The following is a 27916-nucleotide window of genomic DNA, read 5'->3' as shown; positions in this document are numbered from 1 at the left end:
TCCATTAACACTGTAAACAGAGGGAGCGCAGAGTCTGCAACTCTGCAGCTTGATAACTGGCGGTGCTCTGGTGGGAAGGGTGAATCCCCAGGAGCAGAGTGGGGTCTGGGAGGTTCTCAAGCCACACAGGGAGAAGAAGTTCCACTGCTAGAAGGACATTTGGTAGAGGCTATGAGGCAACCTGGGCCCAGCAGACCCCAGAGAACGGCCACATTCAAATAGTGCTGGAACAAGGCCCTAAGGGTGAAGCCTGGTGCCAGATGTGTGCTGTGATTTTCCATAATCCCTGAAACGCTGCTGCTACACTATCTTGCGAACTTTTTCTGGGGAGGGCTGGCACCTGGCTGAAGTCTCTGGGCAAAGGCAGCAGCAAGATCCTGTGAACTCTCCTGAGTGCGGCCGGTATTCAGCCATTACTCAGTGAGACCCTCCGCAGCGGGGAGGAACAGGTCAAAGCTGCAGTTCCTCAGAAATAAGGAGCCAGGAAATCAGCCGCATCTGAGACAAAACTCTGGAGAGAGGTACTACCTGGGGCTTGGTCACAGACAGTGTAAAAGTGGGGAGTGGATGAAAGCTGAAGACAAAGGACAGGTGCAGGATTGCTGATCAAGGAGAAAAGAGTTCCGAAACCACAGACTGCATAGCTGGGTGATGCCATTTTCACCGCTCCCGCCCATGCGCATATGCACCTACAAGTGCCACAACAATCCACCCCAGCAGGCTAGCAGCACCATCTAGTGGAGAACAGAGCCATTACACTAAGCCCTGCCCAACTGGGGCAACCTTGCCCTTCAAGAACAGAAGTCTCACTGCCTGCTTAGTTTATGGACTATAAAGTGCTTCCTGATCTGACTTCCAGGGGAAAATAAAGTAACGTCAGTCATATTTCAGTCTGTTAGCAGGTACATCCATTCAATTTTCTTTCTTTTTTTTTCTTTCTTTTTTTAATTTTTTTCTCTTTTTTCATTTCTTTTCTTTTTCTTGAATACAGAAAGAGAAAAAAATCGTTATTTTCAATTTTTATTAAAAATATTTTTTTTCATTTTTCACTATATTTTTTACTTTTGTGTAAATGTTTTTCAAATTCTATTTTACTTCCATAATTTTATTTTAGTCTACTTTGGTGTATTCATTTTTTCAAATTTTCAAATGATTTGCTTTTTTTTTCTCTTTTGCATTTCTTTTCTTTTTCTTGAATACAGAAAGAGAAAAAAATTCATTTTTATTTATTTATTTTTTTTCTCATTTAATTGTTTTTTTTGTTTTGTTTTTTTTTTTATATATGAAATTTATTGACAAATTGGTTTCCATTCAACACCCAGTGCTCATCCCAAAAGGTGCCCTACTCAATACCCATCATCCACCCTCCCCTCCCTCCCACCCCCCATCAACCCTCAGTTTGTTCTCAGTTTTTAACAGTCTCTTATGCTTTGGCTCTCTCCCACTCTAACGTCCTTTTTTTTTTTTTTTTTTTTTTTCCTTCCCCTCCCCCATGGGTTCCTGTTAAGTTTCTCAGGATCCACATAAGAGTGAAACCATATGGTATCTGTCTTTCTCTGTATGGCTTATTTCACTTAGCATCACACTCTCCAGTTCCATCCACGTTGCTACAAAAGGCCATATTTCATTTTTTCTCATTGCCACGTAGTATTCCATTGTGTATATAAACCACAATTTCTTTATCCATTCATCAGTTGATGGACATTTAGGCTCTTTCCATAATTTGGCTATTGTTGAGAGTGCTGCTATGAACATTGGGGTACAAGTGCCCCTATGCATCAGTACTCCTGTATCCCTTGGGTAAATTCCTAGCAGTGCTATTGCTGGGTCATAGGGTAGGTCTATTTTTAATTTTCTGAGGAACCTCCACACTGCTTTCCAGAGCGGCTGCACCAATTTGCATTCCCACCAACAGTGCAAGAGGGTTCCCGTTTCTCCACATCCTCTCCAGCATCTATAGTCTCCTGATTTGTTCATTTTGGCCACTCTGACTGGCGTGAGGTGATACCTGAGTGTGGTTTTGATTTGTATTTCCCTGATAAGGAGCGACGCTGAACATCTTTTCATGTGCCTGTTGGCCATCTGGATGTCTTCTTTAGAGAAGTGTCTATTCATGTTTTCTGCCCATTTCTTCACTGGGTTATTTGTTTTTCGGGTGTGGAGTTTGGTGAGCTCTTTATAGATTTTAGATACTAGCCCTTTGTCCGATATGTCATTTGCAAATATCTTTTCCCATTCCATTGGTTGCCTTTTAGTTTTGTTGGTTGTTTCCTTTGCTGTGCAGAAGGTTTTTATCTTCATAAGGTCCCAGTAATTCACTTTTGCTTTTAATTCCCTTGCCTTTGGGGATGTGTCGAGGAAGAGATTGCTACGGCTGAGGTCAGAGAGGTCTTTTCCTGCTTTCTCCTCTAAGGTTTTGATGGTTTCCTGTCTCACATTTAGGTCCTTTATCCATTTTGAGTTTATTTTTGTAAATGGTGTGAGAAAGTGGTCTAGTTTCAACCTTCTGCATGTTGCTGTCCAGTTCTCCCAGGACCATTTGTTAAAGAGGCTGTCTTTTTTCCATTGGATGTTCTTTCCTGCTTTGTCAAAGATGAGTTGGCCATACGTTTGTGGGTCTAGTTCTGGGGTTTCTATTCTATTCCATTGGTCTGTGTGTCTGTTTTTGTGCCAATACCATGCTGTCTTGATGATGACAGCTTTGTAGTAGAGGCTAAAGTCTGGGATTGTGATGCCTCCTGCTTTGGTCTTCTTCTTCAAAATTCCTTTGGCTATTCGGGGCCTTTTGTGGTTCCATATGAATTTTAGGATTGCTTGTTCTAATTTCGAGAAGAATGCTGGTGCAATTTTGATTGGGATTGCATTGAATGTGTAGATAGCTTTGGGTAGTATTGACATTTTGACAATATTTATTTTTCCAATCCATGAGCAGGGAATGTCTTTCCATTTCTTTAAATCTTCTTCAATTACCTTCATAAGCTTTCTATAGTTTTCAGCATACAGATCCTTTACATCTTTGGTTAGATTTATTCCTAGGTATTTTATGCTTCTTGGTGCAATTGTGAATGGGATCAGTTTCTTTATTTGTCTTTCTGTTGCTTCGTTGTTAGTGTATAAGAATGCAACTGATTTCTGTACATTGATTTTGTATCCTGCAACTTTGCTGAATTCATGTATCAGTTCTAGCAGACTTTTGGTGGAGTCTATCGGAGTTTCCATGTATAATATCATGTCATCTGCAAAAAGCGAAAGCTTGACTTCATCTTTGCCAATTTTGATGCCTTTGATTTCCTTTTGTTGTCTGATTGCTGATGCTAGAACTTCCAGCACTATGTTAAACAACAACGGTGAGAGTGGGCATCCCTGTCGTGTTCCTGATCTCAGGGAAAAAGCTCTCAGTTTTTCCCCATTGAGGATGATGTTAGCTGTGGGCTTTTCATAAATGGCTTTTATGATCTTTAAGTATGTTCCTTCTATCCCGACTTTCTCAAGGGTTTTTATTAAGAAAGGGTGCTGGATTTTGTCAAAGGCCTTTTCTGCATCGATTGACAGGATCATATGGTTCTTCTCTTTTTTTTTGTTAATGTGATGGATCACGTTGATTGATTTGCGAATGTTGAACCAGCCCTGCATCCCAGGAATAAATCCCACTTGATCATGGTGAATAATTCTTTTTATATGCTGTTGAATTCGATTTGCTAGTATCTTATTGAGAATTTTTGCATCCATATTCATCAGGGATATTGGCCTGTAGTTCTCTTTTTTTACTGGGTCTCTGTCTGGTTTAGGAATCAAAGTAATACTGGCTTCATAGAATGAGTCTGGAAGTTTTCCTTCCCTTTCTATTTCTTGGAATAGCTTGAGAAGGATAGGTATTATCTCTGCTTTAAACGTCTGGTAGAACTCCCCTGGGAAGCCATCTGGTCCTGGACTCTTATTTGTTGGGAGATTTTTGATAACCGATTCAATTTCTTCGCTGGTTATGGGTCTGTTCAAGCTTTCTATTTCCTCCTGATTGAGTTTCGAAAGAGTGTGGGTGTTCAGGAATTTGTCCATTTCTTCCAGGTTGTCCAATTTGTTGGCATATAATTTTTCATAGTATTCCCTGGTAATTGTTTGTATCTCTAAGGGATTGGTTGTAATAATTCCATTTTCATTCATGATTTTATCTATTTGGGTCATCTCCCTTTTCTTTTTGAGAAGCCTGGCTAGAGGTTTGTCAATTTTGTTTATTTTTTCAAAAAACCAACTCTTGGTTTCGTTGATCTGCTCTACAGTTTTTTTAGATTCTATATTGTTTATTTCTGCTCTGATCTTTATTATTTCTCTTCTTCTGCTGGGTTTGGGGTGTCTTTGCTGTTCTGCTTCTATTTCCTTTAGGTGTGCTGTAAGATTTTGTGTTTGGGATTTTTCTTGTTTCTTGAGATAGGCCTGGATTGCAATGTATTTTCCTCTCAGGACTGCCTTCGCTGCGTCCCAAAGCGTTTGGATTGTTGTATTTTCATTTTCGTTTGTTTCCATATATTTTTTGATTTCTTCTCTAATTGCCTGGTTGACCCACTCATTCGTTAGTAGGGTGTTCTTTAACCTCCATGCTTTTGGAGGTTTTCCAGACTTTTTCCTGTGGTTGATTTCAAGCTTCATAGCATTGTGGTCTGAAAGTATGCATGGTATAATTTCAATTCTTGTAAACTTATGAAGGGCTGTTTTGTGACCCAGTATATGATCTATCTTTGAGAATGTTCCATGTGCACTCGAGAAGAAAGTATATTCTGTTGCTTTGGGTTGCAGAGTTCTAAATATATCTGTCAAGTCCATCTGATCCAGTGTCTCATTCAGGGCCCTTGTTTCTTTATTGACCGTGTGTGTAGATGATCTATCCATTTCTGTAAGTGGGGTGTTAAAGTCCCCTGCAATTACCACATTCTTATCAATAAGGTTGCTTCTGTTTATGAGTAATTGTTTTATATACTTGGGGGCTCCGGTATTCGGCGCATAGACATTTATAATTGTTAGCTCTTCCTGATGGATAGACCCTGTAACTATTATATAATGTCCTTCTTCATCTCTTGTTACAGCCTTTAATTTAAAGTCTAGTTTGTCTGATATAAGTATGGCTACTCCAGCTTTCTTTTGGCTTCCAGTAGCATGATAAATAGTTCTCCATCCCCTCACTCTGAATCTAAAGGTGTCCTCAGGTCTAAAATGAGGCTCTTGTAGACAGCAAATAGATGGGTCTTGTTTTTTTATCCATTCTGATACCCTATGTCTTTTGGTTGGCGCATTTAATCCATTTACATTCAGTGTTATTATAGAAAGATACGGGTTTAGAGTCATTGTGATGTCTGTATGTTTTATGCTTGTAGTGATGTCTCTGGTACTTTGTCTCACAGGGTCCCCCTTAGGATCTCTTGTAGGGCTGGTTTAGTGGTGACAAATTCCTTCAGTTTTTGTTTGTTTGGGAAGACCTTTATCTCTCCTTCTATTCTAAATGACAGACTTGCTGGATAAAGGATTCTCGGCTGCATATTTTTGCTGTCTAGCACCCTGAAAATCTCGTGCCAATTCTTTCTGGCCTGCCAAGTTTCAAAAGAGAGATCAGTCACGAGTCTTATAGGTCTCCCTTTATATGTGAGGGCACGTTTACCCCTTGCTGCTTTCAGAATTTTCTCTTTATCCTTGTATTTTGCCAGTTTCACTATGATATGTCGTGCAGAAGATCGATTCAAGTTACGTCTGAAGGGAGTTCTCTGTGCCTCTTGGATTTCAATGCCTTTTTCCTTCCCCAGTTCGGGGAAGTTCTCAGCTATGATTTCTTCAAGTACCCCTTCAGCACCTTTCCCTCTCTCTTCCTCCTCTGGGATACCAATTATGCGTATATTATTTCTTTTTAGTGTATCACTTAGTTCTCTAATTTTCCCCTCATACTCCTGGATTTTTTTATCTCTCTTTTTCTCAGCTTCCTCTTTTTCCATAACTTTATCTTCTAGTTCACCTATTCTCTCCTCTGCCTCTTCCATCCGAGCCGTGGTGGTTTGCATTTTGTTTTGCATTTCCTTTAAAGCGTTTTTCAGCTCCTCGTGACTGTTCCTTAGTCCCTTGATCTCTGTAGCAAGAGATTCTCTGCTGTCCTGTATGCTGTTTTCCAGCCCAGCGATTAATTTTATGACTATTATTCTAAATTCACTTTCTGTTATATTATTTAAATCCTTTTTGATCAGCTCATTAGCTGTTGTTATTTCCTGGAGATTCTTCTGAGGGGAATTCTTCTGCTTGGTCATTTTGGATAGTCCCTGGTGTGGTGAGGAACTTCAGGGCACTTCCCCTGTGCTGTGGTGTATAACTGGAGTTGGTGGGCGGGGCCGCAGTCCGACCTGATGTCTGCCCCCAGCCCACCGCTGGGGCCACAGTCAGACTGGTGTGTGCCTTCTCTTCCCCTCTCCTAGGGGCGGGATTCACTGTGGGGTGGCGTGGCCCGTCTGGGCTACTTGCACACTGCCAGGCTTGTGATGCTGGGGATCTGGCGTATTTGCTGGGGTGGGTAGGCAAGGTGCACGGCGGCAGGGGGGGCAGGCTTAGCTCGCTTCTCCTTAGGTGATCCACTTCAGGAGGGGCCCTGTGGCAGCCGGAGGGAGTCAGATCCGCTGCCGGAGGTTTGGCTCCGCAGAAGCACAGAGCTGGGTGTTTGCGCGGAGCGAGCAATTTCCCTGGTAGGAACCGGTTCCCTTTGGGATTTTGGCTGGGGGATGGGCGGGGGAGATGGCGCTGGCGAGCACCTTTGTTCCCCGCCAAACTGAGCTCTGTCGTCCGGGGGCTCCGCAGCTCACCCTCCCTTTGTCCTCCAGCCTTCCCGCTTTCCGAGCAGAGTTGTTAACTTATGACCTCCCAGACGCTAAGTCGCGCTTGCTGTCGGAACACAGTCCGTCAGGCCCCTCCACTTTTGCAAGCCGGACTCGAGGGCTCTGCTTGGCTGGCGAGCCGCCCCTCCGCCCCGGCTCCCTCCCGCCAGTCCGTGGAGCGCGCACCTCCTCGCCGCCCTTCCTACCCTCTTCCGTGGGCCTCTCGTCTGCACTTGGGTCCGGTGACTCCGTTCTGCTAATCCTCTGGCGGTTTTCTGGGTTATTTAGGCAGGTGTAGGTGGAATCTAAGTGATCAGCAGGACGCGCGGTGAGCCCAGCGTCCTCCTACGTCGCCATCTTCCCAGAATCCCCCTCATTTTTATTTTTAATAATTATTAAAAATATTTTTATTGATTTTTTTAATTATATTTTTTTTACTTTTGTGTAATTTTTTTTCAAATTCTAGTTTACTTCCATCATTTCATTTTTGTCTACTTCAACGTATTCATTTTCTTCAAATTTTCCAACAATTACCTTTTTTTTTCTTTTTTCCCCTTTTTTCTCTAATCTATCAAGCCACTTTCAACACCCAGACCAAAACACACCTAGGATATAGCATCATTTATTTGATTGTGTGTGTGTGTGTTTAATTATTTTAATTTTAATGTTTTTTAATTTTAATTTTTTCTATCTCAATTCCTTTTCTCCCTTCAAAATGATGAAACAAAGGAATTCACCCCAAAAGAAAGAGCAGTAAGAAACGACAGCCAGGGACTTAACCAACACAGATACAAGCAAGATGTCTGAACCAGAATTTAGAATCTCGATAATAATACTAGCTGGAGTCAAAAATAGATCAGAATCCCTTTCTGCAGAGATAAAAGAAGTAAAAACTAGTCAGGATGAAATAAAAAATGCTATAACTGAGCTGCAATCATGAATGGATGCCGCAGCAGCAACGATGGATGAGGCAGAACAGAGAATCAGTGATATAGAGGATAAACTTATGGAGAATAACGAAGCATAAAAAATGAGGGAGATTAAGGCAAAAGAGCATGATTTAAGAATTAGAGAGATCAGTGACTCATTAAAAAGGAACAACATCAGAATCATAGGTGTCCCAGAAGAGGAAGAAACAGAAATAGGGGTAGAAGGGTTATGTGAGCAAATCATAGCAAAAAGTTTCCTAACCTGGGGAAAGAACAGACATCAAAATCCAGGAAGCACAGAGGACTCCCATTAGATTCAACAAAAACCGACCATCAACAAGGCATATCACAGTCAAATTCACTAAATAGGCAAAGAGAGAATCATGAAAGCAGCAAGGGAAAAAACGTCCTTAACCTACAAGGGAAGACAGATCAGGTTTGCAGCAACCTAGCCACAGAAACTTGGCAGGCCAGAAAGGAGTGGCAGGATATATTCACTGTGCTGAATCAAAAAAATATGCAGCCAAGAATTCTTTACCCTGCAAGACTGTCATTCAAAATAGAAGGAGAGATAAAAAGTTTCCCAGACAAACAAAAATTAAAGGGGTTTGTGACCACTAAAACAGCCTTACAAGAAATTTTGAGGGGGACTCTCTGAGGGGAGAAAAGATGAAAATATAAAAACATACATACATACATACATACCAAAAGCAACAAAGATTAGAAAGGACCAGAGAACACCACCAGAAACTCCAACTCTACAAGCCACATAATGGCAATAAATTCATATACTTCACCACTCACTCTAAAGGTCAATGAACTCAGTGCTGCAATCAAAAGACATAGGGTAACAGAATGGATAAGAAAACAAGATGCATCTACATGCTGTTTACAAGAGACCCACTTCAGACCTAAAGACACCTTCAGATTGAAAGTAAGGGGTTGGAGAACCATCTATCATACTAATGGTCAACAAAAGAAAGCTGGAGTAGCCATAATTATATCAGACAATCTAGACTTTAAAATAAAGACTGTATCGGAGAAGAGGGGAAGATGGTGGCATAGGAGGACGCTGGGCTCACCGCATCCTGCTGATCACTTGGATTCCACCTACACCTGCCTAAATAACCCAGAACACTGCCAGAAGACTAGCACAACGGATTCTCTGGAACCAAGCACAGACAAGAGGCCCATGGAAGAGGGTAGGAAGGGCAAAGAGGTGGTGTGCCCTACACGGACTGGCAGGGGGGAGCCGGGGCAGAGGGGCAGCCTGCCAGCCAAACAGAGGCCCCGAGTCTGGCTTGCAAAAGCGGAGGGGCCAGACAGAGTGTGTTCCGATAGCAAGTGGGACTTAACATTTGGAAGGTTATAAGCTAACAGATCTGCTCGGAGAACGGGAGGACTGGAGGACAACGGGAGGGAGAGTGTTGAGCCCCGGATGACAGAGCTCAGCTTGGTGGGGTACAAAGGCACTCACCAGCACCATCTCCCTCGTCCACCCCCCAGCCAAAATCCCAAAGATAACCAGTTTCTGCCAGGGAACTTGCTTGCACTGCGCAAACACCCAACACTGTGCTTCTGAGGATCCATCCCTCCGGCGGTGGGTCTGACTCCCTCCCGGTGCAGCAGGGCCCCTCCCAAAGTGGATCACCGAAGGATAAGCGAGCTGAGCCTACCCCTCCCACCCACGTGCACCTTGCTGACCCACCCCAGCTAATACGCCAGATCCCCAGCACCACAAGCCTGGAAGTGTGCAAGTAGCCCAGATGGGCCACACCACCCCACAGTGAATCCCGCCCCTAGGAGAGGGAAAGAGAAGGCACACACCAGTCTGACTGTGGCCCCAGCAGTGGGCTGGGGGCAGACATCAGGTCCGACTGCGGCCCCGCCCACCAACACAGGTTATTCAAGACAGCACAGGGGAAGTGCCCTGAAGTTCCTCACCACTCCAGGGACTATCCAAAATGACGAAATGGAAGAATTCCCCTCAAAAAAACGTCCAGGAAATAACGACAGCTAACGAACTGATCAAAAAACAATTTAAACAATATAACAGAAAGTGAATTTAGAATAATAGTCATAAAATTAATCACTGGCTTGAAAACAGTATAAAGGACAGCAGAGAATCTATTGCTACAGAGATCAAGGGATTAAGAAACAGCCAGGAGGAACTAGAAAATGCTATAAATGAGCTGCAAAATAAAATGGAGATGACCACAGCTCGAATTGAAGAGGCAGAGGAGAGAATAGGTGAACTAGAAGATAAAATTATGGAAAAAGAGGAAGCTGAGAAAAAGAGAGATAAAAAAATCCAGGAGTATGAGGGGAAAATTAGAGAACTAAGTGATGCACTAAAGAGAAATAATCTACACATAATTGGTATTCCAGAGGAGGAAGAGAGAGGGAAAGGTGCTGAAGGGGTACTTGAAGAAATAATAGCTGAGAAATTCCCTGATCTGGGGAAGGAAAAAGGCATTGAAATCCAAGAGGCACAGAGAACTCCCTTCAGACGTAACTTGAATCGATCTTCTGCATGACATATCATAGTGAAACTGGCAAAATACAAGGATAAAGAGAAAATTCTGAAAGCAGCTAGGGATAAACATGCTCTAACATATAAAGGGAGACCTATAAGACCTGTGACTGATCTCTCTTCTGAAACTTGGCAGGCCAGAAAGGAATGGCAGGAAATCTTCAATGTGATGAACAGAAAAATATGCAGCCGAGAATCCTTTATCCAGCTGTCTCTCATTCAGAATAGAAGGAGAGATAAAGGTCTTCCCAAACAAAGAAAAACTGAAGGAATTCGTCACCACTAAACCAGCCCTACAAGAGATCCTAAGGGGGATCCTGTGAGACAAAGTACCAGACACATTGCTACAAGCATGAAACCTACATACATCACAATGACTCTAAACCCATATCTTTCTATAATAACACTGAACGTAAATGGACTAAATGCGCCAACGAAAAGACATAGGGTAGCAGAATGGATAAAAAAACAAGACCCATCTATTTTCTGTCTGCAAGAGACTCATTTTAGACCTGAGTACACCTTCCGATTGAAAGTGAGGGGATGGAAAACTATTTATCATGCTACTGGAAGTCAAAACAAAGCTGGAGTAGCCATACTTATATCAGACAAACTAGACTTTAAATTTAAGGCTGTAACAAGAGATGAAGAAGGGCATTATATAATAATTACAGGGTCTATCCATCAGGAAGAGCTAACAATTATAAATGTCCATGCGCCGAATACAGGAGCCCCCAAATATATAAAACAATTAATCACAAACATAAGCAACCTTATTGATAAGAATGTGGTAATTGCAGGGGACTTTAACACTCCACTTACAGAAATGGATAGATCATCTAGACACACGCTCAATAAAGAAACAAGGACCCTGAATGACACATTGGATCAGATGGACTTGACAGATATATTTAGAACTCTGCATCCCAAAGCAACAGAATATACTTTCTTCTCGAGTGCACATGGAACCTTCTCAAAGATAGATCACATACTGGGTCACAAAACAGCCCTTCATAAGTATACAATAATTGAGATCATACCATGCATACTTTCAGACCACAATGCTATGAAGCTTGAAATCAACCACAGGGAAAAGCCTGGAAAACCTCCAAAAGCATGGAGGTTAGAGAACACTCTACTAAAGAATGAATGAGTCAACCAGGCAATTAGAGAAGAAATTAAAAAATATATGGAAACAAAGGAAAATGAAAATACAACAATCTAAATGCTTTGGGACGCAGCGAAGGCAGTCCTGAGAGGAAAATACATTGCAATCCAGGCCTATCTCAAGAAACAAGAAAAATCCCAAATACAAAATCTAACAGCACACCTAAAGGAAATAGAAGCAGAACAGCAAAGACACCCTAAACCCAGCAGAAGAAGAGAAATAATAAAGATCAGAGCAGAAAAAAACAATATAGAGTCTTAAAAATACTGTAGAGCAGATCAATGAAACCAAGAGTTGGTTTTTTGAAAAAATAAACAAAAATGATAAACATCTAGCCAGGCTTCTCAAAAAAAAAAAAAAAAAGGGAGATGACCCAAATAGATAAAATAATGAATGAAAATGGAATTATTACAACCAATCCCTCAGAAATATAAGCAATTACCAGGGAATACTATGAAAAATTATATGCCAACAAACTGGACAACCTGGAAGAAATGGATAAATTCCTTACACCCACATACTTCCAAAACTCAATCAGGAGGAAATAGAAAGCTTGAACAGACCCATAACCAGCGAAGAAACTGAATCAGTTCTCAAAAACCTCCCAACAAATAAGAGTCCAGGACCAGATGGCTTCCCAGGGGAGTTCTACCAGACGTTTAAAGCAGAGATAATACCTTTCTTTCTCAAGCTATTCCAAGAAATAGAAAGGGAAGGAAAACTTCCAGACTCATTCTATGAAGCCAGCATTCCTTTGATTCCTAAACCGGAGACCCAGTAAAAAAAGAGAACTATAGGCCAATATCCCTGATGAATATGGATGCAAAAATTCTCAATAAGATACTAGCAAATCGAATTCAACAGCATATAAAAAGAATTATTCACCATGATCAAGTGGGATTCATTCCTGGGATACAGGGCTGGTTCAACATTGGCAAATCAATCAATGTGATACATCACCTTAATAAAAGAAAACATAAGAACCAAATGATCCTGTCAATCGATACAAAAAAGGCATTTGACAAAATTCAGCATCCTTTCTTAATAAAAACCCTTGAGAAAGTCAGGATAGAAGGAACATACTTAAAGATCATAAAAGCCATTTATGAATAGCCCACAGCTAAAATCATCCTCAATGGGGAAAACTGAGAGCTTTCCCCTGAAATCAGGAACATGACAGGGATGTCCACTCTCACCGCTGTTGTTTAACATAGTGTTGGAAGTTCTCGCATCAGCAATCAGACAACAAAAGGAAATCAAAGACATCAAAATTGGAAAAGATGAAGTCAAGCTTTCACTTTTTGCAGATGACATGATATTATACATGGAGAACCCTATAGACTCCACCAAAAGTCTGCTAGAACTGATACATGAATTCAGTAAAGTCGCAGGATACAAAATCAATGTACAGAAATCAGTTGCATTCTTATACACTAATAATGAAACAACAGAAAGACAAATAAAGAAACTAATCCCATTCACAACTGCACCAAGAAGTATAAAATACCTAGGAATAAATCTAACCAAAGATGTACAAGATCTGTATGCTGAAAACTACATAAAGCTTACGAAGGAAATTGAAGAATATATAAAGAAACAGAAAAACATTCCGTGCTCATGGATTGGAAGAATAAATATTGTCAAAATGTCAATAGTACCAAAGCTATCTACACACTCAATGCAATCCCAATCAAAATTGCACCAGCATTCTTCTCGAACCTAGAACAAGCAATCCTAGAATTCATATGGAACCACAAAAGGCCCCGAATAGCCAAAGTAATTTTGAAGAAGAAGACCAAAGCAGGAGGCATCACAATCCCAGACTTTAGCCTCTACTACCAAGCTGTAATTATCAAGACAGCATGGTATTGGCACAAAAACAGACACATAGACCAATGGAATAGAGTAGAAACCCAGAACTAGACCCACAAACATATGGCCACCTCATCTTTGACAAAGCAGGAAAGAATATCCAATGGAAAAAAGACAGTCTCTTTAACAAATGGTGCTGGGAGAATTGGACAGCAACATGCAGAAGGTTGAAACTAGACCACTTTCTCACACCATTCACAAAAGTAAACTCAAAATGGATAAAGGACCTGAATGTGAGATAGGAAACCATCAAAACCCTAGAGGAGAAAGCAGGAAAAGACCTCTCTGACCTCAGTCATAGCAATCTCTTCCTCGACACATCCCCAAAGGCAAGGGAATTAAAAGCAAAAGTGAATTACTGGGACCTTATGAAGATAAAAACCTTCTGCACAGCAAAGGAAACAACCAACAAAACTAAAAGGCAACCAATGGAATGGGAAAAGATATTTGCAAATAACATATAGGACAAAGGGCTAGTATCCAAAATCTATAAAGAGCTCACCAAACTCCACACCCGAAAAACAAATAACCCAGTGAAGAAATGGGCAGAAAACATGAATAGACACTTCTCTAAAGAAGACATCCAGATGGCCAACAGGCACATGAAAAGATGCTCAACGTCGCTCCTCATCAGGGAAATACAAATCAAAACCACACTCAGATATCACCTCACGCCAGTCAGTGGCCAAAATGAACAAATCAGGAGACTCTAGATGCTGGAGAGGATGTGGAGAAACAGGAACCCTCTTGCACTGTTGGTGGGAATGCAAATTGGTGCAGCCACTCTGAAAAACAGTGTGGAGGTTCCTCAAAAAATTAAAAATAGACCTACCCTATGACCCAGCAATAGCACTGCTAGGAATTGACCCAAGGGATACAGGAGTACTGATGCATAGGGGCACTTGTACCCCAATGTTTATAGCAGCACTCTCAACAATAGCCAAATGATGGAAAGAGCCCAAATGTCCATCAAGTGATGAATGGATAAAGAAATTGTGGTGTATATACACAACGGAGTACTACATGGCAATGAGAAAGAATGAAATATGGCCCTTTGTAGCAACGTGGATGGAACTGGAGAGTGTTATGCTAAGTGAAATAAGCCATACAGAGAAAGACTGATACCATATGTTTTTACTCTTATGTGGATCCTGAGAAACTTAACAGAAATCCATGGGGGTGGGGAAGGGAAAAAAAAAGAGGTTAGAGAGGGAGAGAGCCAAAGCATAAGAGACTCTAAAAAACTGAGAACAAACTGAGGGTTGATGGGGGGTGGGAGGGAGAGGAGGGTGGGTGATGGGTATTGAGGAGGGCATCTTTTTGGATGAGCACTGGGTGTTGTATGGAAACCAATTTGACAATAAATTTCATATATTGAAAAAAAAATAAACTTTAAAAAAATAAAATAAAATAAAATAAAATAAAATAAAGACTGTATCAAGAGATGAAGAAGGGCATTAAATCATAATTAAGGGGTCTATCCACCAAGAAGACCTAATAATCGTAAACATTTATGCACCAAATGTGAAAGCACACAAATATATAAATCAATTAATCACAAACATAAAGGAACTCATTGATAGTAATACCATAATTGTAGAAGACTTCAACACCCCACTCATAGCAATGGCTATGATCATCTAATCAAAAAATCAACAAGGAAACAATGGCTTTGAATGACACACTGGACTAGACGGACTTAACATATATTCAGAACATTTTATCTTAAAGCAGCAGAATACACATTCTTCTCCAGTGCACATGAAATGCTCTCCAGAATAGATCACATACTGCAACAGAAATCAACCTTCAACAAATACAAAAAGACTAAGATCATACTGTGCATATTTTCAGACCACAATGCTATGAAACTCCAAATCAACCACAAGAAAAAATTTGGAAAGGTAACAAATATTTGGAGACTGAAGAACATCCTCCTAAAGAATGAATGGACTAACCAAGAAGTTAAAGAGGAAATTAAAAAGTATATGGAAGCCCATGAAAATGATAACACCACAACCCAAAACCTCTGGGATGCAGCAAAGGTGGTCATAAGAGGAAGTATATAGCAATCCAGGCCTTCCTAAAGAAGGAAGAAAGATCTCAGATACACAACCTAACCTTATGCCTTAAAGAGCTGGAAAAGGAACAGCAAATAAAACCCCAAACCAGCAATAGACAGGAAATAATAAAGATTAGAGCAGAAATTAATGCTATCGAAACAAAAAAAAAAAAAATAGTAGAACAGATCAATGAAACCAGAAGCTGGTTCTTTGAAAGAATAAACAAAACTGATAAACCACTAGCCAGTGACAGTTTGATCAAAAACAAAAAGGAAAGGACCCAAATAAGTAAAATCAAGAATGAAAGAAGAATGATCACAACCAACCAACACAGCAGAAATAAAAACAATCATAAGAGAATATTATGAGCAATTATATGCCAATAAAATGAGCAACCTGTAAGAAATGGACAAATTCCTAGAAACATTTACACTACCAAAACTTAAACAGGAAGAAATAGAAAATTTGAACAAACCCATAACCTGTAAGGAAATCAAATTAGTAATCAAAAATCTGCCAAAAAACAAGAGTCCAGGGCCAGATGGATGTCCAGGGCCAGATGGATTTCCAGGGGAATTCTACCAAACATTTAAGGAAGAGTTAACACCTATTCTCTTAAAGCTGTTCCAAAAAATAGAAATGGAAGGAAAACTTCTAAACTCTTTCTATGAAGCCAGCATGACCTTGATTCCAAAACCAGAGACCCCACTAAAAAGGAAAACTATAGACCAATTTTCCTGATGAACATGGATGCAAAAATTCTCAACAAGATATTAGCCAACTGGATCCTACAATACATTAAAAAAATTATTCACCATAACCAAGTGGGATTTATACCTGAGATGCAGGGCTGGTTCAATAGTGGCAAAACAATTAACGTGATTCATCACATCAATAAAAGAAAGGGCAAGAACCAAATGATCCTCTCATTAGATGCAAAGAAAGCATTCAACAAAATACAGCATCCTTTCTTGATAAAAACCATCAAGAAAGTAGGAATAGAAGCAGTATACCTTGAGATCATAAAAGCCATATATGAACGACCCAACGCTAATATCATCCTCAATGGGGAAAAACTGAGAGCTTTCCCCCTAAGGTCAGGAACAAAACAGGGATGTCCACTCTTGCCACTGTTATTTAACATAGTATTGGAAGTCTTAGCCTCAGCAATCAGACAACACAAAGAAATAAAAGGCATCAAATAGGCCAGGAAGAGGTCAAACTTTCACTCTTCGCAGATGACATGATGCTCTATTTGGAAAACCCTAAATATTCCACCAAAAAACTGCTAGAACTGATTCATGAATTCAGCAAAGTTGCAGGATATAAAATCAACGCACAGAAATAGGTTGCATTCCTATACACCAGCAATGAAGCAACATAAAGAGAAATCAAGGAATCAGTCCCATTTATAGTTGCACCAAAAACCATAAAATACCTAGGAATAAATCTAACTAAAGAGGTGAAAAATCTAGACACTGAAAACTGTAGAAAGCTTATTAAAGAAATTGAAGAAGACACAAAATTGAAAAAAGATTCCATACTCCTGGATAGGAAGAACAAATACTGTTAAAATGTTGATACTACTCAAAGCAATCTACATATTCAATGCAATCCCTATCAAAATAACACCAGCATTCTTCACAGAGCTAGAACAAATAATCTTAAAATTTGTATGGAACCAGAAAAGACCCCGAATAGCCAAAGCAATCTTGAAAAAGAAAACCAAAGCAGGAGGCATCACAATCCCAGACTTCAAGCTATATCTCAAAGCTGTAATCATCAAGACAGTATGTTATTGGCACAAGAACAGACACTCAGATCAATGGAACAGAATAGAGAACCCAGAAATGGACCCACAAATATATGGCCAACTAATATTTGACAAAGCATGAAATAATAACCAATGGAATAAAGACAGTCTCTTCAGCAAGTGGTGCTGGGAAAACTGGACAGCAACATGCAGAAAAATGAACCTGGACCACTTTCTTACACCATACACAAAAATAAACTCAAAATGGATGAAAGACCTCAATGTAAGACAGGAAGCCATCAAAATGCTTGAGGAGAAAGCAGGCAAAAACCTCTTTGATCTTGGCTACAGCAACTTCTTACTCAACACTTCTCCTGAGGCAAGGGAAACAAAAGCAAAAATGAACTACTGGGACCTCATCAAAATAAAAAGCTTCTGCACAGCAAAGGAAACAATCAGCAAAACTAAAAGGCAACCAACAGAATGGGAGAAGATATTTGCAAATGACATATCAGATAAAGGGTTCATATCCAAAATCTATAAAGAACTTATCAAATTCAACCCCCCCCAAAAAAAATAATCCAGTGAAGAAATGGGCAAAAGACATGAATAGACACTTCTCCAAAGAAGACATTCAGATGGCCAACTGACACATGAAAAAATGCTCAACATCACTCATCATCAGGGAAATACAAATCAAAACCACAAGGAGATACCACCTCACACCAGTCAGAATGGCTTAAATTAACAACTCAGGCAACAACAGATGTTGGCAAGGAATAGGAGAAAGAGGATCTCTTTTGTATTGTTGGTGGCAATGCAAGCTGGTGCAGCCACTCTGGAAAACAGTATGGAGGTTCTTCAAAAAACTAAAAATAGAACTACCCTACGACCCAGCAATTGCACTACTAGGGATTTATCCAAGGGATACAGGTGTGCTGTTTCAAAGGGTCACATGCACCCCCATGTTTATAGCAGCACTATCAACAATAGCCAAAGTATGGAAAGAGCCCAAATTTCCATAGAGATGGATGAATGTATAAAGAAAATGTGGTGTAGGGGCGCCTGGGTGGCGCAGTCGGTTAAGCGTCCGACTTCAGCCAGGTCACGATCTCGCGGTCCGTGAGTTCGAGCCCCGCGTCGGGCTCTGGGCTGATGATGGCCCAGAGCCTGGAGCCTGCTTCCGATTCTGTGTCTCCCTCTCTCTCTGCCCCTCCCCCGTTCATGCTCTGTCTCTCTCTGTCCCAAAAATAAATAAACGTTGAAAAAAAAAATTTAAAAAAATAAAAAAAAAAAGAAAATGTGGTGTATATATATATATATATATATATATATATACACACACACACATATATACGTATATATGTATATATATACATACACACACACACAATGTAACTAGAGGGTATTATGCTAAGCGAAATTAGAGAAAGACAAAAATCACATGACTTCACTCATATGAGGACTTTAAGAGACAAAACAGATGAACATAAGGGTAGGGAACAAAAATAATATAAAAACAGGGAGGCAGAAAAAACATAAGAGACTCACAAATATGGAGGACAAATAGAGGGTTACCGGAGGGGGTGTGTGAGGGGGGATGGGCTAAATGGGTAAGAGGCACTAAGGAATTTACTCCTGAAATCATTGTTGCACTATATGCTAACTAATTTGTATGTAAATTAAAATAAAATAATAACATAACATAACATAACATAAATGTAAATGTAAAAAGCAACTTAGCATAGTCATCAACAACTGAGAAGTTCAAAGAAAACATTGATTTTTCTGCCCCACCCTCTACTCCATAATTGGGTAAAATGTTATGAAACTAACTGCAAAACTTGGTGTTTTCTAATATAATTTCAATCATAAATTCTCTTTGCTATAAGCATAAAGTATGCACTGACTGTGCAATATTAACCAATCTTTGTATCCTAATGCCCCATAATGTCTTATGAAATCATAATAGGGAGTTTTATAGATGAACTAATAGAAGAGTAAACCTTTTCAAATATAAATGTCAAATTTATGTAATGACATACATGGGATTGTTCCCAACCTTTGTGATCAAGCAGATGAACAGAGTGCATACTGTGAGTTCAAGATTCAGGCATTCTGTTTTCAAAGAAAGTGACAGGGCTGTTGTGATGGGTATTCATTCTCTGATGCCTCCAGAGGACTGAAGACAGAAAGGGCCAGACATCTGCAATAGGCTAGGCATGAAAGGTTTAACTGAGAAGCATTTTAAGTCAATTGCTCCTCCTCTTTTTCTTCAGATTGACTGAAGCCTATTGATTCCCATCATTGATTGTCTTCTGGTTCAGGATAAGATGGGAAAAGGAAAAGATATTTCATGTATCTCATTATGATCTTTGCATTCCTCACACTGTAATTTGTTATACAAGTCCAGGTAGTATGAGAATGTAATCAACCACTGCAGGGCATTTAAAATTCTAGTGAATACGAAGAATACTGATAATTTTATGCTAGCAAACAGATCTAATCCCTATTCCCCTCACCTCTACCCAAAAAGATTTCAATGAGTAAGTTGTTTTGGAGGACACTATTTACCATACCTGCCATTCAGAATATTCTTCCAACAAAACACAAGAATGGGACTTAAAGTGGGTTGTTATTCTGTTTTTCAAAGCTAGAGGATCTCTTGTTTCTTGACCACACTGTGTCAAAAAGAGATTGAGATGTAGGAATCACCATAACTCAGAGTATCTGTTTAGAACCTTGAGATGAATGCTTACATTCTTAGCTTATACTAAGGAATCCTCTCTCACTCTATTCCAATTTTCTTCCCTATGGGGGAAGAATAGGAAAAGTTATTCATGCATCAACCAGATATTATTGAGCATCTATTATGTGTCAAATACTATGGAATAGCAGGGGAAATAAAAAGGAAAAATATCCTGGCCTCCATTAAAAAATGTATTCTAGAAGAGAGGCAGAGAATAAAAACTTCAAGAGAAATAGTATGAAGGAGAAGACAACATCAGAGAAAGTAGATAAGAGGTATCAGAGAACGTTTATAATATTTTGACAAGAAAGGCCTCATTGAGAAGCTATCATATGGATAAGATCTAAAGTAGGCAAAGGAAAAAACAATATAGACTTCTGAGAGAATATTATTCTAGGCAGCAGATTGGCAATTGCAAAGGCCCTGATGAAGAAATTATCTGGTCTATTCAAAGAAGACCAGTTATGCCTGGGGTAGAGTGAACAAGGAGCAGAGTATCATGAGATGAAGTTAGAGAGTTAACAGGGCTCTTAATCACGTAAGAGTTTGTTGGTTATTAAGGACTTTAATAACCTTTGTTTTAAGTTAAATAAAGAGCCAATGGGTTTTGTGAGCATAAGGGTAAGATCTGACTATATTTTAATGGGATTGCTTTGGCTACTCTTTTGAGGATAGACTTGGCTGAGTTTGAAGGGGAACAAAGGCATAAACAGAGAGACTAGTTAGGAGGCTATTTTAATCAGTGATATGCGGTGTTGGCTTGAAGTATAAGTGGAGATGGAGAGGAGTGGTCAGATACTGGATATAGTCTGAAGGAAAACCAATAGGTTTCCCTAATAAAATATTCATCATGGAAGAATGAGAGGACTCAAGATTTCTGAGATTTTTGAATCAAATACCTGGGCAAAAGGAGTTAGGAAACTAAATGAAATAGGAAAGAAGTAGGTCAGGGGCTTATATCTGCCATAGCAAGTTTGAAATGTCTTTTAAAGATGTAAAGTAAGAAGTTGGAGTTCAGAGGAGGTATCCTGGCTGAAGATAAACATCAGAAAATCAAGAAGTTAAGAGTGGGTATAATTCTAAGAGGGGGAGGAAAGAAAAATTCCGATCAGGCACTTAAAATTTTAGATGTTTATATCTTACGTGCAAAATGTATTAATCTTGAGATTTCCTCTCTGAACATTATTGAAACAACTGCTGGTTAATTAATATATGTTTGTTAATTAAAAATAAAGATGATTGGCACATTTAAACTAAAGATGGGACGCATAACAGTTCAGATGAAAAAACTCACCAATCACTTTAAACCTTCACTCTAATGTTACTGTAGGTATTTAACACATATGAATGCATAATCTACAAGCACAGACACAATTTTGAGATCAATAAACAAATGCCATTGTACATATATATAAAGTAATGCAACTTTTATTACTACTGTCATGATTATATCATCAAGCTATTGCTTCATTGCTTTCAGTGTCCACCTATACAAAATATTGATTGTGGAGAATATCCTAAAAAGCCGTATTAAAAATGGCTAGCTTTCTGTGAACCAAAGAAGGGAAGCTTGTTTTTAAATACAGAAAGAAAAAAAAAGAAAAAGAAAAGAAAAATATATCCCTGGTTTCAACTGCAAAATGGTAAAATGTTAAGAATATGAAACAAAAGGTCTCTACATTTTTAGTCATTTATATACTTGCATAGGTTACCACATATCATTACCTAATGTAATAATCGGATATATGTGAATTACGAAAATGTGTTTCACAGTAGAAAATTCTATTTCTTGTGGGAATTCTATTAGTAGATTACATAGCAAATTTTCTAAAAAATAGGGTGGTTAATGATGTAGCTATCTGTGAAGTAAATAAAATAGAAGACATAATTCATAGTATTATTAACTAAACACTCCATTTAAGCCAAACAAAGCCATAAAAATGGATTGAAATCCTTTACACTGTATCTAACATAGCTTATCAAGATATTTAAGCTTTTTTTGTTCTTCAATGTAATAACCATTACATTTATTTTTCAAGTTGTATAGCATTAGAACAGATTCCTGAATATAAAATCATATAGTAAAAGACATACTATTAATATATGCTCATTGATTTTCAGCTTAATGTCCTTGACTATTTTATCCCAACCAAAAATATACTTGAAAGTAAAATATTTAAGCATGTTGTGATTAAAATAGGAAAAAAAAGGAAGCCAAAACAAACCAGTCAATACACTTTGAATTAAAAGTGGCAGGAATATTTAAATAAAACTGGTCACAATTACAACACTGAGATATGACAGAGAAGCTAGTTGGGAGTCCCAGCCAAGAGCCTTGGTAACCATGACCTACGTGACTATATCTTAATTGGGAACTGCTTTTCTGTGCCTTTGGTAGTTATACTGAATGGACTTTGAATAGGCAGAGTACATTTTATTTAGAGAATTGGAACCTGAAAGGCTACGAATAAAAATACACATGCACGCATACCTCCAGAATACAACCATCACTACTATCATTAAAAGCTGATTTAAAAAGCAACATTCAATTTTTTAGTCTGGAAAGTCTGAGAGAAAATAGGAATCAATCTACACTTTTAATGATGAGAACCATGTGACAGTTTGGACGGAGAAGGAAATGGGGGGGGGGGGCGCTGTAGTAGGGATGGGCAGAAAAATGTCCTGAGAGGACAGGGCCCTAAATGATAGGAGAGGTAACATAATCTGAATTTGACTGGAGGACTTGGAAAGATATTCAGTGAGATCTGGGATTCAAGAGATTGCCACTGAGGAGTCTAAGAGGGACTGGTTAATCACTCTAGTATGTGAGAAAACTGAACTAGCAACTAGAAGACGTAGTATTCACAATAAATTTAAAAGGACACACATAGGGAAACAGACAGGGATGCACTAAAAATACCCAGGGAAGAAAACAAAAGCCTTGAAAACTAAGATGGCAACAGCAGCACAGAAGAATTGGCATATCCACAATTTATAAATGTAGAGTCAAAGAGATGACTATGTCTCTAAAGGAAAGTGAATTTAAAAAGCAAGGGAAAGTATTAGAATAGTAAATATAAATCATTGTTCCAGTAATTTGTAACAAATGTAGAAAATTAAGCTGATAGTTGCAAAAGGCTCCTGGGAGGCTTCTAAGGGTCTGGGGTTTTCCTGGCCTTAATTTTCAGAATGTATGAACTCACTGGAAAATGTTCATGCTCTTCCTTGATTTTTGCTGTAGCCAATCCTCTGGGATCAATGAATAATCAGTTTTATTATCACTTCTGCAAAGTGGCAAAATACATAAGTTTTTTAAAGAGCTGTTCTTTTAAAAAACTGCCTGCCTTGGGGCACTTGGGTGGCTCAGTCGGTTCAGTGAGCATGAGATTTCGACTCAGGTCATGAAATCATGGCTCACAGGTTTAAGCCCCACATGGAGCTTGCTGCTGTCAGCACAGAGCCCACTTTGGATCTTCTTCTTCTTCTTCTTCTTCTTCTTCTTCTTCTTCTTCTCTCTCTCTCTGCTCCTTCCCCACTTTCTCTCTCAAAAACAAATAAATCTTTCTAAAAAATTAAAAAATGAAAATAAAAAATTGCCTGCTTTATTTATAGTAGGTTTTATTTTCTCTTTAAAAGCACAGTATCGGGAACTTTCCAAAACGCTTGGTGAAAAGCGGAGGAGCAGCTGCCGGGGGAGCTGCGCCCAGCAATGCGCTCCTTCTGCTCCCCCACACCAGCCTCAGCCCCTTCACCAGCTGTAGAAAACAGTGAAAGAAACTACTTACTGTGATGTTTTGGGGGGGTCAAACCCAATGCCACCCAGGAAGAATTGAAAAAGGCTTACAGGAAATTGGTTTTGAAGTACCACCCTGACAAGAATCCAAATGAAGGAGAGAAGTTTAAACAGATTTCTCAAGCTTTTGAAGTGCTATCTGATGTGAAGAAAAGGGAATTGTATGACAAAGGAGGAGAACAGGCATTAAAGAAAGTGGAGAAGATGGTGGTTTTGGCTCCCCCCATGGACATCTTTGATATGTTTTTGGGGGGAGGAGGAAGGATGCAGAGAGAAAGGAGAGGTAAAAATGTTGTGCATCAGTTCTCTGTAACCTTAGAAGATTTATATAATGGTGCAACAAGAAAACTAGCTCTGCAAAAGAATGTGATTTGCAACAAATGTGAAGGCCGAGGTGGTAAGAAAGGAGCGGTAGAATGTTGTCCCAATTGCAGAGGTACTGGAATGCAAATAAGAATTCATCAGATAGGACCTGGAATGGTTCAGCAAATTCAATCTGTGTGCATGGAGTGCCATGGCCATGGGGAACGGATCAATCCTAAAGATAGATGTAAAAGCTGCAATGGAAGGAAGATAGTTCAAGAAAAGAAGATTCTAGAAGTTCATATTGACAAAGGCATGAAAGATGGCCAGAAGATAACATTCCATGGTGAAGGAGACCAAGAACCTGGACTGGAACCAGGAGATATTATCGTTGTTTTAGATCAGAAGGACCATGTTGTTTTTACTAGGCGAGGAGAGGATCTTTTCATGTGTATGGACATACAGCTGGTTGAAGCACTGTGCGGCTTTCAAAAGCCAATATCTACTCTTAACAACAGAGCCATTGTCATTACCTCTCATCCAGGTCAGATTGTCAAGCATGGAAATATCAAGTGGGTGCTGAATAAAGGCATGCCAATTTATCGTAGACCATATGAAAAGGGTTGCCTAGTCATCGAATTTAAGGTAAACTTTCCTGAGAATGGCTTTCTCTCTCCTAATAAACTCTCATTGCTGGAAAAACTCCTACCTGAGAGGAAGGGAGTAGAAGAGACTGATGAAATGGACCAGGTAGAACTGGTGGACTTTGATCCAAATCAGGAAAAGACTGCGCCATTACAACGGAGAAGCATATGAGGATGATGAACATCACCCTCGGGGAGGTCAGACCTCTTAATGGGGCCAGTGAATAACATTGCTGGTACATGCAGTAGTGAACGAGTGAAGGACTATAATCATAGCTCACTCTTGCTACTATTTTTGTTTTAATATTCAACTATAGTAGTGTTTTAAAAGTGAAATGAAGAATAAAAAATATAAAAGCTCTAAAAAAATAAAATAAAAAAATAAAAGCACAGTATCTACCATAGTTGTGAACCTCACCTCCTTATTCCCCTCTTATCACTCATTCACTCACACACACACACACACACACACACACACACACACAGAAAACAAAATTAAAGTTGATGGGCATAGATTTGAATCTATAGTCTTAAGGATTAGTAGAGAAAACTGCTCACTGAAAAAATTATAACCCGCCATAGTTAAATTTAGTAGCTTAGAAAATATGAAAAATGGATAGGGGTCCGAAAAGAACAAAATTAAATAACCATGAAAGTTGCCTATTAGCATTAATGGAAGGGTAATCACTTAAATGACTTCCTTACAATTGGAGGCATTTGCACCTGACAAATTACTAACTTTCTCCAGAGAAAAATACAAGTATTATTTGCAATCCATGGGCAAAAGAAAACAAAAAACTCTTGGTTGAACACCAACTGTATCTTAGATTAATTTTAAAATGCATGTAGGTGTAGATCACTTAGTAAATAGAGCAGACAACTCACAGTGGATGAAGGAATGGGCTTCAAATCAGTAGTCTCAGGTGTATGTTCAAGCTCTGCCCTTACTAGCTAAGTCAATTTGAGTAATTTCTTTGTCAGGTATAAAATGACAATAATCTTATCTACTAGCACTGTTTTTTAAAAAAGAGCAGATGATTAAATTAGACCATGCATGAGAAAATTCTGATACGTTCTAATACAGATTCTGAATGGACTTAATCTTCCCAAATTTCACAGGTGTAGGTAGAGAAAATCCATCAATATTAATCTATAAAGTTAACTCATATATTTAATTCATTACTTAGGAACTGAGAAAAAAATGACTGAAGGGTTGTTTTGTTGTTTTTTGTTTGTTTTTAATTTTTTACTGTTCATTGTTGAGAGAGAGAGAGAAAGTGATACAGAGCACGAGTGGGGGAGGGGCAGAGAGAGAGGGAGACACAGAATCCTAAGTAGGCTCTGGGCTCTGAGCTGTCAGCACAGAGCCCAGCTTGGGGATCGAACTCATGAACTGCAAGATCCATGACCTGAGCCAAAATTGGACACCTAACCGACTGAGCCACCGAAGCTCCCCTGTTTTGGTTTTTTTAAATAAAAGAATAAAAAAGAATACAAGAGAAGTAATAAAAAAGAAGCAAACACATATCTAACTAGTATATGTACTTACAGTTATACTAAAATTTTAACAATCAAATATGCTTTTTTAAAATATGAGAAAAAAACCCCTATAACATAAAATATACTCATGGAAGAAATTTTAATTTGAGACCTGTTATGGTTGGTTGCTCCCTATTTTCTACTAAACCAGATTAAAACTCTTTGGCCACCCTTCAAGGTGTTTTACCAGCTTGTATCTTCTTTCATTTAACCAAAATATGCTTTCTTCCAGATGAGTCAGACACATGCACTATAAACTCCAACTGATTTCTGCTCTCTTACATGCTTCTGCCATTTTTCTTCCAGGAGAATATTCTGTCCTTCTTTATCAATAGCTTCTCCCACCTTTATTCTTATCTGATGATTCCCATATTCTGTGGATTAATTAATTCACCATTGTCTCTGTTCCAGTGGACATAAGACAGTAGGGCTACAAGGCAGATGAAGCTTTGCCTCTCACTGAGGATATGGATGATTCCAGCTTTAGAGAAGCATTCATTGCTAAACATGGACTAAGAGACACAGAAATCAGCTGAAATCAGTACACTAAATAAGGAAGGCTTAGGATCAGATGCAGATAATGAAATCCAGGGTTGAAAATGAGACCAGAGATCATGATATATAGAAGGTCCAACTCCAAATTAATAACCAGGATCAGGTGGATATTCAGTAATTGGCCAATTAAGGAGATGTTTACAAAAATGTTCATGGCCACATTACTTGTAATTAGTAAAAATCTGGAAATAATACCCAAAAAGCATATGAAAGGGCACTCAAATCATTTGTTATCAGAAAAAAAAAATGTCAAAACACAATGAGATATCAACATATATCAGTAAAATAGCTATAATGAAGAGGACTAACAATATCAATTTTTAGCACAGTTAAAAACTAGAACTCTGATACTTTGCTTGGGAGAGTATTGGAAAACAGTTTAGTAGTATCTACTAAACTTGAACATATATCTCCCTTATGAATCAGCATATTTTCACCAAACACATACATGAATGTTCATAGCAGTTTATTCATAATAACCAAAACTAAAAAAACAAACATGAATGAATGTCTTTCAACACAATTGTGGTATATTTATATAATGGACTATTATTATATTATTACTATTACTATTATTATTATACTATTACTCAAACTAAAAAAATAATTAACTACCAAATACCTATATAACAATATGGATAAATCTCAGAAATAGTATGTTAAGTGAAAGAGACCAGGCACCACAGAGACACTATTCAATTGCTTCGTTTAATGTTCATAAAGGCAAAAATAATTTATGTTCATTGAGATAAGAATAGTATTACTCCTGGAGGGTACATAAAGAAAACTTCTGAGTGTATCAAAGTTCTATATTCCTGTTGAAAGTTGTGTTTATATGAGTGTGTGTGTGTGTGTGTGTGTCCGTGTGTGTGAGTATGTATATACCAAGCTGCATACTTGATATATGTGTACTTTACTATATGTAAAATATACCTTAATTTAAGAGACCTTGTATTTTAGAAATATATGGCAAAATATTTATAGATGAAATAATGTGTCATATATTTGCGTCAAAATTATCTCGTGTGGGGGTAGTTGAGTGAGCATACTTGAAGCAAAATTAGCCATTTTTTACTAACTTTTAATGACTATGTGAAGCTCAGTATATTATTCTTTCTGTTTTCATTTATGTTTGAAGTATTTCAGCAACCAATAAATGAGAAACTGTATAATCAC

The 27916-nt window shown here is 38.8% G+C and overlaps 1 protein-coding gene across 2 annotated transcripts; it reads left to right on the top strand.

The window, feature by feature from the left end:
* The first annotated feature begins 257 nt into the window (after positions 1–257).
* LOC115521245 (dnaJ homolog subfamily A member 1-like) lies at positions 258–24818 on the top strand. 2 transcript variants are annotated; one of them, XR_004344041.1, is made up of 4 exons: positions 258–269; positions 3426–3427; positions 6369–6379; positions 24283–24359. XR_004344041.1 is itself a non-coding variant. In XM_030326329.1 (4 exons), coding segments are annotated over exons 3-4 (843 nt in total). In that variant the 5' UTR covers positions 264–269; positions 3426–3427; positions 6369–6377. The 2 variants fall into 2 exon arrangements, 1 of the variants encoding a protein (XP_030182189.1); XM_030326329.1 differs by having other exon boundaries at positions 264–269; positions 23978–24818.
* The last annotated feature ends 3098 nt before the right edge of the window (positions 24819–27916 follow it).

This window comes from Lynx canadensis, chromosome C1 (genome assembly GCF_007474595.2).
Source record: "Lynx canadensis isolate LIC74 chromosome C1, mLynCan4.pri.v2, whole genome shotgun sequence".
Taxonomy (NCBI): Eukaryota; Metazoa; Chordata; class Mammalia; order Carnivora; family Felidae; genus Lynx; species Lynx canadensis.
The sequence above is the reverse complement of the archived record's forward strand: the minus strand, read 5'-3'. Positions and strand labels throughout refer to the sequence as shown.